Here is a 19,752-nt window from a genome sequence, read left to right as displayed (position 1 = left end):
AGGCTTCCAAACTAACTTGTGCTGATGTTAAATAAGCGTTCCTTTCCTCCTAAAGTAATTGGACACATTTCTAGGAAAAATATGTCTTTTGCTTTCTTTGTATATTTACCAAGCGCAATCACATGCAGTTGGAGTCTGACAGTTTTTCTTCCTGTGGAGCGGTTAATTTACATTCTGCAGAAGCTGTTTAAGGTGCTTAAAAGTGTCGACTTTCATTTTCGTCAGAGTCTTACAGGCAATTAAATAGTGGAGATGGGGAGGAATCTCAAAGTGAGCGCCTCTCTCTCACCTCATTATATTTCTGCTCTGATCGAGGAAAAATAAAACGGTAGATAAATTTCATTTTGTTTGTGAATGCGGTTGCTTAAGGTTTAAACAGCTTTTCTGTCATGGTAAAGCAAATGCTCTTTCAGGGTAAAAGGCTGTTATTTAAACTGCTTTTCTCTGTATAGATCAGACAGTATAAATGGCTGTCTTGCAAAGATCCTAACAGCTAGCATTTATCAGTTTTCTTGCTTGGTTGAGCACATTCTGACAAAAGTTCATAATAATGGCAAATTCAAATATGGAAGAAAAATTTTTTAATTCATCATTTATTGTGAAGCTGAAGGATGTGGGCACTAAAAAAGTAGAGAAAGCTGAATGTTTCATTTTAAGCATGATTCTATTGGACTTTCTACCTCTTACTGTATTTCATATGAAAATTAACATTCAACAAAGAATGTTGTGTTAAAAAAGTCTTTGTAAGCATTTTACGGATAACCTTTTGAAATTCTTCTACTTTAACTTTGAACATTTTATTTTAAAAAAATATATATATTTTTATTTTTTTTTCCACAGCACTACTATTATCTTTTTGAAATGGTCCTTCTCAGTCTTTATTTTCATGACTATGAAAAGTGAGGTTCAAACTGAAGGCATCAAAACTTGGAATTAACACATGTTGAATTATATGCTTAAAAAAAGTGTGAAACAACTGAAAATATGTCTTATATTCTAGGGTCTTCAAAGTAGCCACCTTTTGCTTTGATTACTGCTTTGCACACTTTTAGACATGAGTAAGATTTAATGAACATAGATGAGGGGCTGATCTTCATTTCTGCCACCCTACATTCTGCTGCAAACTGCCCAAGTGCATGCTGTAGGTGAATGCCAGGAGGGACCAGCAGGGCCACATCATCGACAAGAAGAGGGAAGGAAATCCACTGGTCCCTAAATCAGAACCCCTCCAGCCCTCTGATTTCTAGCTTCACCTTGAAATCCTTTAAACGAAGGTTGTTAACAGGACCAGATAGCCAGATAGCCCCTAGTAAAGGGCCTCCGAGTACCTACTCCTGGAGCTCTCCCACCGGGCACTATGAGGGACAAGGTTGAATGTCCTCTCCAGATCCACAAAACACATTTGGACTGATTGCACAAACCATGGATGGAAACCACACTGCTCCTGGTTGGTTTTATGAATTTTGAGACATTTTTGAGTCAATTTATTTGAAACTCAAAAAATCTCAAGATGGTCAAAAGCTTCCAAATTATTACCAAGATTTATCTAACTTCAGCTGTGACTTCTTTTTTTCAAATAGGTTGCAGCATCTCAGCTCTAAACCAATACAGATGAACTCTCTATTTATACAAAGAAACTTATGATTTGGAGATATGTGATCAATAATTAATTTCACACTCAAGGCTGTTGTGGATTGTATTAACAAAAGATATCATTATAAGCTGTTTACAAAACATGTGTGACTTTACACTCTCTAGATGTCTCAAGCTAACCTGATCAAACAATTCACTTAGGGCAACATTTTGTTGTTCAATACTCATCGAAAATGACCGGAGAACAAAACAATACTAAAGAGGGAACATTGGAAAGTTGAAGTTTTACTATTTAGTTTGGAGCAGATGCTGCAAAAACTCTTAAATCTGATCCCTATTGCGTAGCATGCACATGGATACAGAGAGCCCACTCCAGATAATAACTGGGAGAATGGATGTTTTCGCTGACAGCTGATGCCATTGCCATTCGGTGCTCGAACATGCCGCATGTCCTTAAACTCTTTTTAATGTTTTGTTGATACAGACTCTGCAAGAAACTGCTGTCTTTCTCTGCATAAACGTTGGCAAAGAAGGTAAAGAAAGTCCTCAAACACATAATCCAGTGTATTCTTGGGAGGATTTATGTAATCTTACAACCCCAGGAAGTCCATGGTTATAAGGTGGAAGGAAAATTATTTCAAAGATTTATGCAACATAGAGCTCAGAAAAGTGTGTCATGCTTCAGAAATTCTAAAGAAATTTAGTGCAAAAAAATGCCTGAATTTTTGCAGTAATACTTGATTTAATTTATTATGTATGAGACATTTTTATGAAAGATTTGAAAGTTCAATGCACCCATTGAAAAAGTAGCATAAAACAATAAATACATTTGCTGCAAAATACATACTTTCGGTTAAAAGAAATGTTTTAAGATCCTGTTTTCTGGAAGAATGGTTCCAGCGAAAGTCTGATCTCTGCAGAATGATAGGGTTGGAAACATGCTGAGGCTTTAGATAGGGTAGAGCATTCCACGGCTGCACTGGTAAGATACAACGGCTCCGTTCTGGCTGTGATGGAGAGCCAGTTGAGGGAATATCGAATAGGTGTTACATGTTAGTGTTTCTGCTCTCCCATCAGGAGTCCAACTGTTTATAATGTAATTTCAGTACAAATCCCGCTGTTATTTAATTTTTGGAGCTGTTATAGATTTTTGGAGAACATCAGTGAACAAATAAGACCAAGAAACACAGGCAAAAAGAAAGACACAAAAAGTTCACAACTTGTGCAGTGGAAATAAAAAACACGTGGAAGAAGTGCTCTCATCAGATAAGACAATATGCAAATGCCATGTTTAATAGAAAACACTTCACATCAACCTAAGGAACCCAAATCTCTACAGTAAAACATGGTGGTAATAGTGTCATGCTGTGGGGATGCTTTATCCGCAGCCGGGAAAAGATGGCTAGAGCTAAATACAGGGTGATGGTTTGAGAAAACCTGCTAGAGGCACCAAAAAATAGTTCAAACTAGAAGGTTCACACTACAGGAGAACCTTGAAAATAAAATCATCGATATAAGGGAATAAGTTAGCTTAGAACCTTTTTGTTTGTTGGAAAAGTCAAGTAAAAATCTTGAGCTAAATCTAGCAGGTGAGGAGAGTACAAACAAAATAATTTGTGTCTAAATATGAACAGGTGGAAGAGATGCGATTGTCACTACAGTCGCTATGAACCATTTATATTGGTCTGTCACCTAAAATTCTGCTTAAAATCATATAAGTTAATGGTTTCTGTTTGATGCATTCCAGGGTGTTTGCATCGGTAGCTAAGGACCTGAATGCTCTGTCCTAGATTATCACACAAACATGTACACAAATATGTTGACACTCATCCCATTTTTTTCCAGTTGTCCTACCGGCACCTGGGAAAATATCATCACCATCATTATAGGGTTCCTATTTTCTTAGATCCTTTTCACTTTATTCCAATGCTGTTTGTCTTATTTAATACATTTTACTTTTTACTGAACATGAATTATTTTAGACAAAAATATACACATTAACAAAAAAAAAAAAAAACCGATTTATCTTCTCTGCATTTATTATCATTTCACTGAAATGTTACAGACCACGTTAAAGTTATTCCCAACTTATTTTACAAAATGTATTTAAAGTGCATAATAAAATAAAGGAGTGAAACAGCTACTGATCATCCTCGGTTAATACTTGTTTACATAAACAGGGACCTTGAAGATATTTTCTTTTTTTACACCACTGTGGATGAGCTTTTCACTCACTATAATTTAATGAAAAAAATCCCGGTTAGAAGCATTTGTTTGTGCACTGAAGCAGCACCACCTTACAGACAGATACAGATGCTGAAAAAAAGCAACTAAAGGAACACTCTGCTGCACTTGCAAGCAAGTCAGCACTCCTGTTGCTACATGTTTCTGCTCCGCCGAGAGCCGTAATCATCTCCGGTCTTGTGTCCCTGTTGATGAGGAGACTGGAGGTGTACGGGTGGGAGGTCCATCCAGGACCAAAGCTTCATCTTCAGGCTTCGCAGGTCCTCTAAGCCCCAGGAGACGGAGGGAAGTGGAAGAGGTTGAGAATGGACATCTCCCACATCCCTCGACTGCAGGGAGGGCGACGACACTGATAGGTAGAGACATAGTGGAGATGAGTGCATGTGTGCTTTTTTGCAAAAGTGTGCTTGTTGGACAAAAAAAAAAGAGGGTTTGTGTCAACAGACCTGTGTTTTCTGTATGTTCTGCATGGCTGCATTGGCTGTAAGGGTCTGGCAGAATGTTTGGGGAAAGGAGCAGAGAGAAGGAGAGGAGCAAAACCTTCAGATACACACAGACAGAAAAAAAAAAATCTATCAGCAAATACACCAAAAAAACCACAATAAAAATAGACTCATCAGATCAAATATAAAAAAGACAAAGAGATGATCATCAGTGTCAATCAATCAATAAAACAGACTAATTTAGATATTCTAGGGAAACATAGATGGAAAATATCTAAAAACTTTCCATAACACCTTTTTCGATCAATCCAGCATGTTCCCAGTATGCCTACATCTGTTCTAAGTTGTTGCAAAGGTGTAGTGCATCTGAACGATCTTCTCTACGGTGCAAACTGAGGTATTTTAGGGTTACGTCTCACCAGGATGCAGGTTCCTCTATTTGTTGTTTTGCAGGAGCTATTAGGCAAGAGAGCCTGTAGCTGGCTTAGCTGCTCCAGCAGTGCACTGCGAACACAAAGAGAGGCGGAGAGATGAAAGAGACTGTGTGAAAATTTCACATAAGGGCCCACAGATGAAATATGGGCATCACTTTCTCAGCATCTGTGATCTTTGGCAACTGAAGCAAAAAGAAGTAGCACTGCACACTTTGGGGAGGGAGGAGGGGAGTGTGTGTGTCTGTGTTTGGCATCTTCTGTTCAATTCATGGCAGAGATGCACCAAAGTAAGGAGGGAATCAACACCACTAGATTGTGGATGGTAGCACAACTGAAACTAATAAAGTTCTGTTAAATTATATAAATGCATCCAAAAGATTTTATATGCTGAGAGGCACAACACATGGAAAACATTCTTATCCAGACTGTCAGCACCCCCAGAGGGAGAGCCTGAGGCTGTATGAATATAGATCAACCAAAAACACTGGCTAACATGTTCCACAACAGGGCTGCATAAGCACCAAGAAAAACGACCAGTTTAGTCATAAAAAGTAGATTCAGACTGACATTAATAAGTAAACAAACTGGAAATAAACAAACACACATTCCTGGGCGATATTTTTGTCTTTATTTAGCGGAAAAATCAATTTCAAACAAACCAGATAGGCCTGCTTTATACTATATTTACCCTCTGTATTTTTGCATATCAATCGATCTCAAACAAAACAACTGTGTCCAGATTGTAGAATATAAAGCATAGACTCACTAACTCACCACTTCATTAAGTACACTCTGCTAGTAGCAAATTGGATTTCTGCTGGCCTTTGAACGTGTCTTAATTCCTTATAGCCTTCAATAAGGTGTCAAACACCTCCCAAAGGAGCTGTACCGGATTTATGATGAGTGTGGAGCTCACTGGAGTAATTAACAGTAAACTATTGTTATATTGAAGGAAGCAGTTTTAAACTGGTCAGGCCTTGTTACACTGTGCTTTATGTTGCTGGAAGAAACTGTCAGAATGTATGTAGTAAGAGAGCACTGCATATGGTCAGCAGCAATGCTTGGCTTAGCTTTTGTGTTTAAGAGATGCTCATTTCTAATAAGAGGTGAAAGTGTGACAGGAAAATATCCCCTTCACCATATCAATATAAGACAGGAACGGCTCCATGTTTCCACATTATTTACATTAAATTGGACCAGGTAACATTTTTCTAATGTGTCGTGTCCATTTTGTACTGAGCCTTAGTATACTGAAGCCTCAGTTTCTTGTTGTAACACCCAATGTGGTCTTCTGCTGCTTTACAGTAGCTGTCTTCAAGGCTGAGATTATTGTGCAAACAGAGATAATACTTCTTACATCTAAGTTGCAATGACTGTTATTTCAGCTACTCTTATCTTTTTATCATCTTTATCCAATCTTTTCAGTCTCATTTGATCCAGCACATTAAAACTAACATTTTCCCCACAAGCAACTGCTGCTCCCCGGATATTTTATCTGTTACAGATGATTCCCTTTTAACCAGAGAGCTGGTTGTCCCTGAACATCGCAGGAAATCAACAGCTTCTGAAATTCACTCGCCAGCCCATCTGGGACCAAGAAGTTCAAAGTACCTTAAATCCGCTTCCACTTTTCTATACTGGGTTTGTACTTTACCAACTTATCTACAGCAGATTAAAAGTGCTGCTGAAATGTGGATCACTAATCCGGAGTTGATGTTCACAAAAAATGATCCAAGAATCAGTTGGAGCATTTACACAATAATGTAAGAACTCACTTATTTGTCTCTTCCAACTTCTGGATTTTTCTCTGAAGTTCGATGTTTTGGGAACTACACGCAGCCATCCTAAAGAAACACGTCACACATTTAATATACAATACAATGCATTCAATATAATATTGATATTGCAAATTTACAATAGATGAAAAACAAAAAATATATCAAAAAACAGTGTTCTCTTCTGCAAATATCCTCCTGGTGACTGTTATCATACAATTCATCCTCAAGTCCATCAAATCAAATCCCTGCTCTCTCCACGTTTTTTTCCTTTCTCATTTGTTTTCTGAATAACCCATCCATTATGACCCTCAGCTGATAATGACAGCCTGTTGTTATGCTCTGCATGAAGCTGGTTTAATTACGAGCAGACGCTGACTCCACTCAATAGCACTGACAATCTGAGCCCATCATGAAACTTTTGTTAATAAGATCCAACAGAGCTGGCCTGAATGAGATGTTAATAGCATCCCATTTAAGCTGCTGCACAGAATTTCAAAAGGCAGGAGCAACACAAATAAAGCTTCTAACAATGTGATTGAGGCCTCGCTGTGAGTCAGATTGCTTATGACATCAAACATTGAAGAAAACAGAACTGTTCAAACGGTCAACTGACTCATAATAGGAAATAATGTGCATTATTATTTGTGTTTAAACAACTCTCTTATATATCTTATCAGATAACGTTTTTCGGGGATTAATCAGTTTGCAGATTTGGAAACAGCAGCCAAGTTAACCTCAACCTTATGTCAATTGGTAAACTGGAGAGATTGCTGCACTTGCCTTAATAATCCTCTCCCATGATAGTGCCAGTGATCAGCAAGTAAGGGGAAAGTGCCAACACGTGGGAAGCAGGCACGCTTTCCATCTTTACTGAGAAATTTTCAGGCTGGCAGCTTGTAAGGTAAGGCTCTCTGCAGCCTGGAGACAGAGAGGGAGGAGAATGCCCGAATTCAGCTTAATCTCAGCAAAGCTTCTACCCGTCTGATGAGTCATAGCGCATCTTGTCAGGTTTTGCTCAAGCATTGCTGCAGCTGCAATACAGATTTGCGTTGATGATTTTTTTTATATTTCATTGTTGAACATCTCACTCTAAGAGGTGTAGGAAGACACTGCAGGGTTACCGACCACATAAACCAACATCATCAACACTGGGCTGAATATTCACCCCAAACAAACTCAATCATGTATTGCCTTGCAAAAGTAGGCATGTATTTCTACATTTCTTTTTTCAGGCTACAAGCCAAAACTGTTTCTTGGCGGGCTGATTTGCTATAAGGTGGCAGGTCTTTTCAGCCTCTAACAGCTTCTCTCTCAGGATTGCCCTGTATTTAGCTTTATGAATCTTCCAATGAACTCTAACCAGCTTCTTGATGCTAAAGAAAAAATTATCCTCGGATGCTGCAGCCACTACGTTTAACTATAAAGACAGTTTGGTTACATATGTGTGGCATTGATCTCAATTTGCACAAAGCAATTTGCCTCTAGGCTGAAATGCATTACTTTTCTTCATTTCATTTGATCTGAGTGCCTTTTTTATACCTGTGCTTTGTCCCCTTCATGATTAGTAGCAAACTGCAAACAGGACTTGTTATTAATTTCTTCCTGAGTCATAACAATAGTTTCTGTTGACAAATTCTCTCACCTGAGCTGTGATGATCTATGCAGGTCTTTCAAAGCTATACCACAGGGTGTCTTGGCTTCTGCTCTGATTAATAATCTCCTTACCTGGCTTGTCATTCCATTTATTTTGGAGGATGGATTAAGCCGTGGTTGGAGATGTCCAAAGATTGAAATATTGCTTGTAATTGAACTCCATGCCCCTTTTTTTTTATTTTGATTTCCGATCCACCTTAGACCCGTGTGCTTCTTTGAAGCAGTCAAACCACATGATGTGCATCTTTGTGATGTTTCTGCTACATCAATAGTTTTTTTCTTCTCACATATTCTCTGTGTTCAGCTGATCAGTGTTGGCCTTCTGCTACATTAAATGCTGCCTGAGATTACAGCCTAAAATGAATGAGGTACCGGATATCAAAATGTCCCACAGTTCTTATCACTCAGTGACATGACAGTTCAGGATAAGGCCTAGCACGTATCTATTCTGCAGGATCTATATCACTGTCATGGATCATAGCGAGAATATGTCTTTGGGATAATAGAGTTACAGATGCTCCTAGGAGTCATAACAGTGGTGTCACAAATGATTAAAAAAACTATAAATTTGTTCCTGATCACTGGCACATTTCTTCCATATTCATCTCCATTTTGGCATATCTTGTGCTAGTGGAAATTGTTCATATTATTGTGGAGTTTTGTGAATTTTCTCTCTAATACAAAAACTTTGCCTCAAATTACAAAATCCTCATTTGATTTATTTATAGAAAATGACATCGTTAGCACAGCCGTTTGTAGAGACATGATAGTTGGGATAATATTTCCCCAAATCCTCCTGATTCTCGCAGTTAAACATTCATATCAGTATCTGCTATACTTTTTGATTTATTAACCATGGTTCAACACAAACTGTTACCCATTTTGCCAATTTTGCTTTTTTTTAACAGAATGATTTGTCTTTTTAAATACATTTTCCACAAAAACAGCTCTAACACATCAACCCCGTATCCGCTCTGAATTAAACGGCGCAAGAATGACATCCATAAGCCTTATTATACCAGAGTTATTCAGAGTTGATGAACTCTTTATAATAAACAAGGTACTGATTGTAATCTTAAGGCAAATCAACTGCAGATCTTGAAAAATATTCGCAAACAGCAACTAAAACATAAGAATTATAACTTCCACGTTACACCAATCGCTGAGCGGGAAAAGTAAATCTGCTAAACCTACCAGCTTGAGCTGCCCTTGTTAGCGACAACAATCATTATAAATATTTTCCATCACTGTGGAAGAACACTGACCCAGTTCTTTTTTACAGACGTGTTTTATTTCAGTCACGTTGGAGGATTTAATATCACAAAGCACAAAGCGATTAAAACCTGACTGGGCTACTTCAAAACCTCCATTTTTCTTTAGCCATTCAAAAAGTGAACTTGTTGCTGTGCTTTAAATCATTGCCCTACTTCCATAACACATGTGTGATTGACTGGACTTTTGTTCTCCTGATAGGGAGCAGAATCTATGGTTCCATCCATTACACGTCACACAAAGACAACAATGCAGCCCCGGACCATCACATCACCTCCATCCTTTTTTTTCGTTCAGGTTAGCCCATATAATGTTCTCCAAAAACTCTTAAAGATCATTAAGATCGTTTTGAGCGAACATGAGACCATCCTTTATGTCCATAGTGGTTTCGCCCTCAGTTTCTTTCTTACTATTGAATCGTGAAAATTGGACCTTATTGAGGAAAAGGAGGTTTGTACTTGTATGTTTTTTCAGTCCTTAGAAATAGATAAGAAAACAGTCTTACAGGTTAGATTGCCATGTTTTACAAAAACATTTGTACCTTTTAGACTTGCAGTTTGCATCAAAGGTTGTTTAATAATGTAGTGCCTAGGAAGGCTGAATACAAATGCATGCAATACTTTTTCAGATTTTTATTGATACACATGGTGGTTTATGCTTATAAAGTAAAAAAAAAAAGTTAAATTAATTCTGTTTTTTAGTGTTACAAATTTTCACCTTATACATCACCTCTGAATGAATTTATATTTGTATATTATAGGAAGGGTTCTGTCCTCTGTGACAGCATTAGTGTAGGTGTTATTGTTTTTTTTATTTTCTTTGTTGATTCTTATCCTAAAAAAACAACAAAAATCTAATGTTTATTAATATTAACTGAGTTAATATTTCTCTAAAGCTTTGCTGAGATTTTAGAAATACATCAAAGATGACGATACAGCGTGTTTCAGGATGTGCTACAAATGACTACAAATGAAAATTGTCGCTTTCTAGGTCAAACTAATGAGAAACACCGTCTCATTGGGCTATGATGCTGAGCACATTTGATTTCTTACCTCCCTTCCAGACTGTCAACATATTCTCTCTTCTTTTTTCTGCTTTCTTGAGCCGAACGTTTGTTGCGGATTTTCCGCTGGATCTTCTTCAAAATCCTCTCCTCAAACTTGTCATGAAGATGAAACAACGGATGTTAGAACAAGGACAAGTGGAGAAAAAGACATGAAGAAGAGAAAGGTTAGAGAAATATAGGTTAGGAAGGTGGAAAAATGTTTGTTTTTTTAACCGAACCTTCGTATTTATATTTCTAAATAAGTTAATTAAATTGGTAAGGGTTGTGTTTGTCTACATAGGAACTGCTAACATCTGTTACCAGCTCATTTACCTTGGATAGGGGTAGTTTGCAGGGCAAATTTATGCCCTCTTTAACTAGAAGCTTCTTCTCATCCTCATTAAGCACAAGCTCCTGCAAGGAATGCTGAGCGATTCGCTGCGCCTGTCAGAAACAGTTCCAGGTAGAGGAAGAAATGAAAGGTGAATACGAGTTGATAAAATTATTCTCATTTAAGGGTGTGCTACTTGTTTGAGAGCCGGATTTGACCAAGAGGTCTGTGGTTATAAATAAAGCAAAAAGTTTTGACTGTATTTGTTTACGAAATCTTGAAAATTTTAATAAATATGTCATAATCCATCTTTATCTTGAGCAGTTTAAAACAAAAAACAACTTTGATGCTATCCATCTACACAAGGAAGAGACACCACTAACAGAGTCAACACACTGCATGTTGTTCAAGGGAAACAAAATGTTTTTTAAACAGGAACCCCTCCAAATCTCAATAAGAATATGCTGGAATACTGGTATAGAAAATGATGGAGAAACCACTCAGTCAAAATGTTGGTAATATGGACATATTTCTTCTTACTGAACAAAAATTATCCTTAAGATTGTAGAAATAATTGGAATATTGTTTTTTAAGAAAGGAACACCCTAAAGCCACAGCAAAATGAGTCGACACACAGCATAGTTTATGATGCAGCTAGAACTAAGGAGATGATTACAGGTATTGTTTGTGTCAGCATTATGTTTGTTGCTCAAGCCAGCCCCGGAGCTCATGGCACGTTTCAAATGCCCGTCCTGTCCAGTCTGTGCTGGGCTGTAGTCGACCAAAATCCCAGACGATTTTGAAATTCCCCCCAGACATTTTTTTAGGTATGAAAAGTAGGACATGTCCGGGAAAAAGAGGACATCTGGTCAAACTACCATATCAACAATTTGATGTTTCAGTCAGTGAGTGCTTGTTGCGATGATGCGTCTTTGCTCAGCAGCTTCGCTCGTTGTAAACCAACCAATCAGCGCACAGCTCATCTAAATATTCATGAGCATACCATAAAAGGAAGAAAACCTGTTGTTTAATTCCAGGGCTTATAACTAGGCTTGCATTAGGGCTCATAGAACAGCAAATATGCGATTTTCAGCCCAACCAATGTTACACACCCTATACAGAGACCTTAAGGACCAGCAAGCACTATATACCCGATAGAATCATTCTATGACCCCTTTAAAATAATAAAGAGAGCAAACAGACAGGATGTGAGAAAACTAACTATATACTTATTGAGTTTTGATGGTCGGATATAAACATTAGAAAATTATAACATTTTAAAAGAAGCACATTAAAAGACACAACACTGAACTCATCACAAAATTCTTGGTAGGGCTCCAGTTCATTAGGTCTACAGTCCACTGCTTTCAAACAATATTTCTACTGAGTTCCTCCACACCGGACAAATTCTCACACATATCTGTGCCTTGCAAATTCACATTGGGTGAGTTCCACAGTCTAATTTCTAAAAGTGTTCTGGCTAAATTGACTGCAAATCAAAACAGCACCAAGTTACAGTCACACCTAATATACACTTAGAAATGATGAAAATGAAAAAATATTCTTGATTTCTAACATGAAAATAAACATACCTTTCATAAAGTCAAACACAGCTTAGTAAAAACAGTTACAAAAATACTGATATACACTGCAAAAACGATCTAGAAATAAGTACAAATTTCTTATATTAAGTGTATCTAGCCTTAATATGAGTAGGTAAATAAGATGATTTGTCAATGGAGTGAGTATTTTTACTCTTAAAATAGGATCATATTGTAGTATGCAATTGAAATAAGACAATGCACTGCAAAAATAATGGAGAAATAACTAAAAAATGTCTTAAAAGAAGTATATTTTGCCTTAATTTGAACTGGTAAATGGGATGATTTGCCAATGGAGCATTTTTATTAGACAATTAGATAATAATGCACAATAAGACAATGCATTTTTTTTTTCTTATCTTAAATGTAAATTGTCTTTTTTTCATTGGTAAAATGTCTCACTTACCTCCTTTATTTAAAAAAATGCACTTATTTAAATCAAAAAGACGTATTGAGATTGAATTAGTTTTGCAGTGTAAGCTCTTTAACAAATACAAGTGTATCTAATAGATGCTTAAGTCTTCTTACGTTCTGTCCCAGGTTGGATAAAAGCAGGTCTTTTACTGTGAGCGTGCAGGTTGATTGCAGCAGTGGGGCTTGGCTGTCGGAAAGGTAGTATGTAATACCAAACTCTTCATGACTGCCCTCCGACTCCCAACCTGCACCAAATAAAAAACAGGTGAATGCAACTCACAAAATTGGCTTTAGTTGAAGGAAAGGAACAAAACAACAAACAGCTAAGACTAACTTTTAAGCTATACAGGAAAACCATACAGTGCTGTCAAGAGGAGAAGAAAAATTGGGAAAATATAGATCTGTTTACATACATATAGAGAACAGTCAGACCTTTTTTATTTATTTTGTTGCTCTATGCATTAATAAGATACCACATCTGCTTCACGCTGTCTGGCTTGAGCAAATTTAAAGGGTAAGAATGTCAAGAGAAAGCAAAAAAAAAAAGCCTGCAGTTGCTGTTAGCTGGTCAAGTGATTTTCAGACCGTGTAAAAGCTTTTCCTCCAAAGAAAAGGAAAAAAAGTCATGCTTTCGAAAATGTGAACAAGGAGGATGTGGAGGATGAGATCTTTCTCGTTGCTACAGCAGCAACTGAATCAGGTCATGAAGCTGAGGCGGTTATATCTACGAGGCCAGTTTGAAGATATTTCTCCAAACAAATTAAATGACCTGATAAAGCCATAGAAATACAGCTTCTAATTTTCAAATCAGACACTGAGATGTAATTATATTTTGGTCGCATCGTTTTCACGTGCCGGACTAAAAGCAGGGGAGAGAAAGAGTATGGCAGGGGAGATAAGGAGCGCCACAGGCAGATGAGACATAAAAAGAGCTGATGAGCTGAGGAAGACGAAGGTATCAGATAGATAAGACACTGAGTTAACATGGTTTGTCACAGTTTGAATTTGTCACAGTTCAAAAGAAGCTGTTCTCACACATCAGGGGCAGAAACTCAGACAGCAGGGTTGATAAATTATCTTCATCAGTGTCAAGGCTCCAATTTGTTCCCAGGGTTTTACTCCCGCTGATAATGCAATGTTTTCAGCTTTGACAGAAAATTTTGATTATTATACTATTTAATTTTTGTTTTTTTTTCAGTTATGGTATGACATATTTGCCATTTGAATATCCTATAAAACTGTAAAACAATATTTAACAAAGGTTGATCCTCCAGTTTTAAAGCTCATCTGTAAGGATGCAACAGAACAGTTAGATTTAAATTTAGAAATGATCAATTTAGGTTTTAAAAGTAAGCTATCTTAGAAAAAACAACAAAAAATTTGAGGTCCCCTCTGAACTTCCGCTTAGTTTTAGGGTCTCTGAGGAGCAGCTGACCAGCTGAACTGAGAGAGCAAGTAGGTCTATAAGGAAACCTGCTTTCTCAAGCCCATTCAAGCATTGGCTTGATGTTATTTAGCAAATAAAAGCAGTTTTAAATGAATTCTAAAGTGTATGGGCAGCCAGTGGAGTGAGGCTAAAATTGGGGAGATGTACTAATACTGCAGCATTTTGAACAATCTAGAGATGATTCAATGGAGGAGGCATTAACCCCCACATAAAGGGCAGTGCAATAATCCAGCAGAGTGGTAATAAATGTTACCTTGAAAGAACTGACTTTATTTTGGCCAGGTGCCCAAATTGATTTGACAACCGTCCTGATCTGGCTATCAAGCTTCATATCAGCATCCACATTTACCCCCAGGTTAGTGATGACTGGTTTGTTGGGCCAAAGAGCCCAGATCTATGCCAGTGGTGTCACCAAGAACCATCACTTCAAGTCTCTCTTTCATTAAAAATTTTAAAAGTTCAGAGATATCCAGGCCTATATATCATCAAGACATTTGATTAAGGCGGTGAGTGGGCATCTTTCTTTTTAAGATGGGACATAAATTTGACTGTCATCTCGATAGCAATAATAAAAAATCCCATGCTTTTTAAGTTTGGATCCGAGCACAAGCAAATAGAGAGAGAACAAGATTGGATAAGATAAAACCATGCTTTGAATAAACACTTTATCTATAAGTTAATATCAGCATTCATACTTATGTTTCTTGTTCTTCATCTCCTCTAATCTTAACCTACAAAAACATCTTTTTCTTTTATCTGCAATAAAAATTTCTGAAAGCATTTAAATAAGTACCTTTACCAGATAAATGAAATGCCCACCCACCCTGCTTATCTGACTTTGGGCTGTGGGTGAGGAGGATGGTCAGGGGGGGAAATCCAGTCATCACATTCCCCAGCAACTCTAGATAGTTTTAGGATTTCCAGACATAAGGAGATAGACCTAGTCCCTTTAGATATGTTCAGAGATTGTCTTTGGATCTCCTCACAGTGGAATATTCCTAAAATAAACCTCCATTAGTAGGTGCAATAGTGGCTTCCTGATTAGATACTTTATTCCTTCCATAGAGGAGATGTTGCTCCTCTCAAAGGCTCTCCCGTTAACAGAGTTTCTCACACCGACTCTAAGGCTTGACAAAAGTTCTTGTTCTTGAACAAGTTCTGTTCCTTTTGATTTATGATCCACTTCTCATGGCGAGGGGGCTGGAACAAAGACTGGTAAAATGTTGAACTTCCCTTCTTGGTTTTGAAACACTGGAGCAACACCCTCATCAGCCCTGATTCAACTAACCTCCTTCTCTTCCATCCTACAATCATTCATAAACACCAAACCATGATCCTTGAACTCTTCCATTTGAAGAGAGGTCTACAAAGACTACCAAATGCACTGTCCTGTGGCAGAGTTTATATAGAGCTAACTGTCAACCCCAGGGCTTCACAAGAAACAATATCAGGCCTCCTCTTCAGACAAAAATCATGAAAAGCAAGGAACTTGTCTTAGTTAATTTTATTAGCTTATCTAAATTGAGTCAAACCTTTTACTTTGCATTGTTTTATTGTTGTGTTTTTAATTTGGTTTTTATCAAAACAGGTCTTTCTTCAACAGAATCTGAATAAGACCACTTGTATAAATAAAAGTGATGTCTGTTTAAAAAGCATTTTCCCTGCAGCAACACAAGAGTTCTAATGCTTTCACAATCTTTTCCAGTATATTGCTAATTCAGAAAATAATCTCTCTTTATTAACAGGCAGACAGAGAGTAAGAAGCCAGGTGCTGCTACTAATTGAATGCAGTGATTAGTCCATCTTCAGCCAGTGATTCATGCAGTCATATTTCATGAAGAAGGGTAAATATTAAAATGCAACAGTTTTAATGCAGATGATAGTGGAAGATCAGTTGTAAAAAGACGTAAAAGGATTCATCAGGGAAAATAATCTTCTCTCTTCTGGAAAAATGTCCTTTGTAACTGTTTTGTAAAGTAACTGTTTTGCCATAACACCTACACCACCATATGACCCGATGCACGGCATACTGACAGGCCAGATAGTTACTTTGCAGTCCGTGAGTCAACCGTAGATTTCTTTGCATACCCTGACTTTCTGAAGTTTAAAGGGAGGCCATTTGTCTGACAGCTGAAGTTTTACCCAAACCGGGGCAGACCAAAGGATAATTATGTAAACCCCAATGCATAACTGTCAAATATTTATACAATTATGCACAGCAGCAAATCTACAGATGACTGACTGAAAATAAAAAGAATGAAGGAGGTCTAAATGCCAGTGTGATTGAAATGCTGTGTTGGAGCGGGAGAGAGCTGCGAATTAATGATGTCCTGCAAACCTCAGTGAGCTGCAACACTGTCAGAGAAGAAGTGAATGATAGAATGTGCAGGATGCTGGGAACACAATGTAGTAGGGCAGAAGATCAGGCTTTGTTCTATATAAGATACCGACCTACGTATTTACTTTTGATCAGAACTATTAATTTGAGATTAGATTAAGCTTTTTAGCCTTACCGAAATCCATTGACAAATCAGGCACCTTCTCTTTTGCAGCAGGTGGATTCTCCAGGTTGGTGGGCTGAGGAAAAACCTGTGTGTCAAGGGTAGGGAACAGTGTGCAGGAGATTGGATGGGGGCTTTCCGTAAGTTCTACCAGGGGGTCCTCGTTAACACCATTGTCTGTGGTGCATGGAGACCACAGGGGGGAGGCTGGCACCGAGGAGTCATGCAGAAGAGTGTCTAGGAAGTCATCAGCACCACTGCCCGGAGGGCTTGGAGACTGAGGAGAAGAAAGAGGATAAGTGCACATCAGCGAAGGAAACCTTCACTGCTACTCAGATGCTTTAATGCATCCATTACAAGCATATATGCTAATTGAACTAAATTAAATATTGTTCAGCTTGCCTTTAAAATAACACAGCAATAAGAATTTGTTTTTTTCTTCAAAACTTCTGAATTGGCTTTTATTTTGGGGAGATTTTCCTATTGCCTATAATAAATCCACCTCCAAATCTACCTGACAGGGGTATGAACATTTCTGGACCTCATATTCTGTATGATATTTGTTTTACTATTTTTAGCTAGTAAAAAAACACAATGTTTTATCAATATGCTGGTGAAGATTCTCAGTCATCCAGGTCATAGTCAACCTCAACGACTCCCCATTACAAAGAGGTGTACCTGTTCTTTCGGTCCAATTTGCATGTTTTCTAAGCCATAACAAGGCTTTGTTTGGGCTACTCTATAAAGCTTAGAACTCAACACTAATCAAGACATTTTGAATTGAAAAATCTTCCTGGCAGGGAAGCGAAACATCTTCAAACTTGGGAAACAAAGTCCAGTTGTTTTTTTTTAACCTTTTCTAACTTTTTTGAAATGTTTTATCAACAAACCAAATTTTTTTGTTTGTTTGTTTTAGTTTAAAAACACTAATTGAAGTTCATTGGTTTTCTGCAAACGACGGGTTTGCAAATAATCCCTTCAAATCTGAAAGGGTTGAAGTCAGGACTCTGAGGAAAGCATCAGAGATATTTAATGTAAGCACACTTCATCTATGCCAAAAGGATTTCTCCTGTGCTTGGGATCCGTGTTCTGTTTTATTGCCCAACTATTTCGAAGCTCAACTATGTGACCCAAAGTTGGCTACGATGTTTCAAAAGACCACCAAGACTCAAACCTACCTGACTCTGACTTTGTCAAATATTGTCTGATGAAAAGGCATCTGGTCAGAGGGGACAAAGATTAATCTATTCAAACTTCCTGTGCTTAGAAGGATAAATGTGAGTCTTTTGGTCCTAAGAACATTCAGCTACATATTAGGCATTGTTAGGCATCTGTTGGGCAGTTTTGCAGCCATTCAGATTGCTCAAACAGGGACAAGAGAGCACTAATTTAAAATAACTTAAGGAATAAATCAGCTTAAATCCCCATTTAGCCTGTTGGATGGAAAAATCAGGACTACGCTTAAAATTTGAGGTTATGACAAGGATCAAACCAGTTTTTTAAAATGCACTTAGAAACTTTGTGATGGTTACAAAAATTCTGTAGATTCTAAAATCTGGAGGTTTCTTCCTGTTAAAAGAGTTTTTCCTCTCCACTGTCGCTACAGGCATGATTGGTCTGAGGGATTGCCTTGGAATCAATGAGTCGATGCAATTTAGATAGAAAACTTTGAACTAGTTTGACTGTATGATCTGGTTGAATTGTCTGTAAATTGGCGCTTTATAAATATACTGAATTGAAAATTATATTGAAGTCATCCAAATAGTGTTGCGCCGATGCCATTTTTTGGCCCCGAAACCTATACCCGATACCTGGCTGTGCAGTATCGGCCGATACCGATACCATAATAATGTCAAATAATTGCCATCATGGCTTGTCAAGCTGCTGCCTACCTTGGTGAAGCAGGAAAAAATCTAATACAAAGTGAATCCAGTAGAACGTTTTATTGCCTACCAGGAGTGGGTGACAATAGCTGAATTAACTTATGGCTCTCAAAATGGTATCGGTGCCCTATTTGTTGGTACTCGCCGATACCGATACCACCATTTTAGGGCAGTATCGGGGCCCCGTCCGATACTGGTATTGGTATCGGTGCAACACTACATCCAAATCTTACCAGGGAGCAACATTTCTAATTGAGCCCCTTTGTACAGTGTTTTGGAGTGGATTTTTATTTTTAACTTCAAATCCGATAGCATATATATATATATTGTGTGTTTAAGAATAAAATAAACCCTTTATTGCCTTAAATAAAAATGAAATCCACGGCCGCGATCGGTGGATTTCACCTATATGATTATAAGGCAGGTAGCATACCAGTAAAAAGACGAGATGTGATGCAGTAATATTCTGCAGTCAGACATGGCCTGTGCTCACAGTGGACTTCACAGTTAAAGTATCAATTTTTATCATGGCATTAAATGAATATGAGGTTTCAAATATTTTTCCCAAGTGCTGTTATGTTTGGAGCAAATTGTGGTGAATGATCAAGGAACATACTTCATTAGGTGTCCATGGATAGTAGCCAGTTGATTCCTCTATGCTGGTGAGCAGGTTGAAGTTGTGCATTCCTTTGCACTCCTGTAACCAGAAGTGAATTATTTAAAGGGAATTCTCCTTTTCCTAAAGATAATTAGATGCTTTTTTTTAGCCTTTTGATTCTCTTTAACAAAGGCAAATCTTTTTTCTAATTAGCCCCTCTCTTATTTGAGGGACTCTTCACTTGTTTGATTAAATATAAACTGTCAGACCAGGGTTTAACTAAGCTTCTCTTTTATCAAACATTCCTCTTGAATAAGAAAAGCAGTGATCTTACCATGTCTGGTGTCAGTGTCATTATCCAGAGAAGAGAGCAGCTGATGAAATTTCAATGAAACTCTCCGACAGGAGAGAAAATGCAACAGACAATCAGATCAATACGCTTGAGTGTGTAGTAGAACTTTTGGAGTCTGTCTGAGGGGACAAAGTTGAAATGGTGCGTCGCAGAACAGTACACC

The 19,752-nt window shown here is 37.7% G+C and overlaps 1 protein-coding gene across 3 annotated transcripts; it reads right to left on the bottom strand.

Annotated features, from left to right (window-relative positions):
- Positions 1-2,855: 2,855 nt before the first annotated feature.
- LOC119773527 (cyclic AMP-responsive element-binding protein 3-like protein 3-A) lies at positions 2,856-19,752 on the bottom strand. Of its 3 annotated transcripts, XM_038270521.1 has the most exons (11): positions 19,572-19,752; positions 19,256-19,336; positions 16,908-17,033; positions 16,769-16,832; positions 12,923-13,053; positions 10,796-10,906; positions 10,470-10,576; positions 6,490-6,558; positions 4,700-4,784; positions 4,284-4,377; positions 2,856-4,186 (listed from the first exon to the last, which is right to left on the bottom strand). In XM_038270521.1, the coding sequence occupies exons 1-11, from the start codon at positions 19,590-19,592 to the stop codon at positions 3,972-3,974; spliced, it is 1,104 nt and encodes a 367-aa protein (XP_038126449.1). In that variant the 5' UTR covers positions 19,593-19,752; the 3' UTR covers positions 2,856-3,971. The 3 variants fall into 3 exon arrangements, with proteins under 3 accessions (XP_038126449.1, XP_038126442.1, XP_038126456.1); XM_038270514.1 differs by having other exon boundaries at positions 16,769-17,033; positions 19,572-19,742; XM_038270528.1 differs by having other exon boundaries at positions 3,965-4,186; positions 4,284-4,328; positions 16,769-17,033; positions 19,572-19,750.

This window comes from Cyprinodon tularosa, unplaced genomic scaffold (assembly GCF_016077235.1).
Source record: "Cyprinodon tularosa strain WSP-4 unplaced genomic scaffold, ASM1607723v1 ctg12, whole genome shotgun sequence".
Classification (NCBI taxonomy): Eukaryota; Metazoa; Chordata; class Actinopteri; order Cyprinodontiformes; family Cyprinodontidae; genus Cyprinodon; species Cyprinodon tularosa.
Note: the sequence above shows the minus strand (reverse complement) of the source record. Positions and strands in the feature narration are given on the sequence as shown.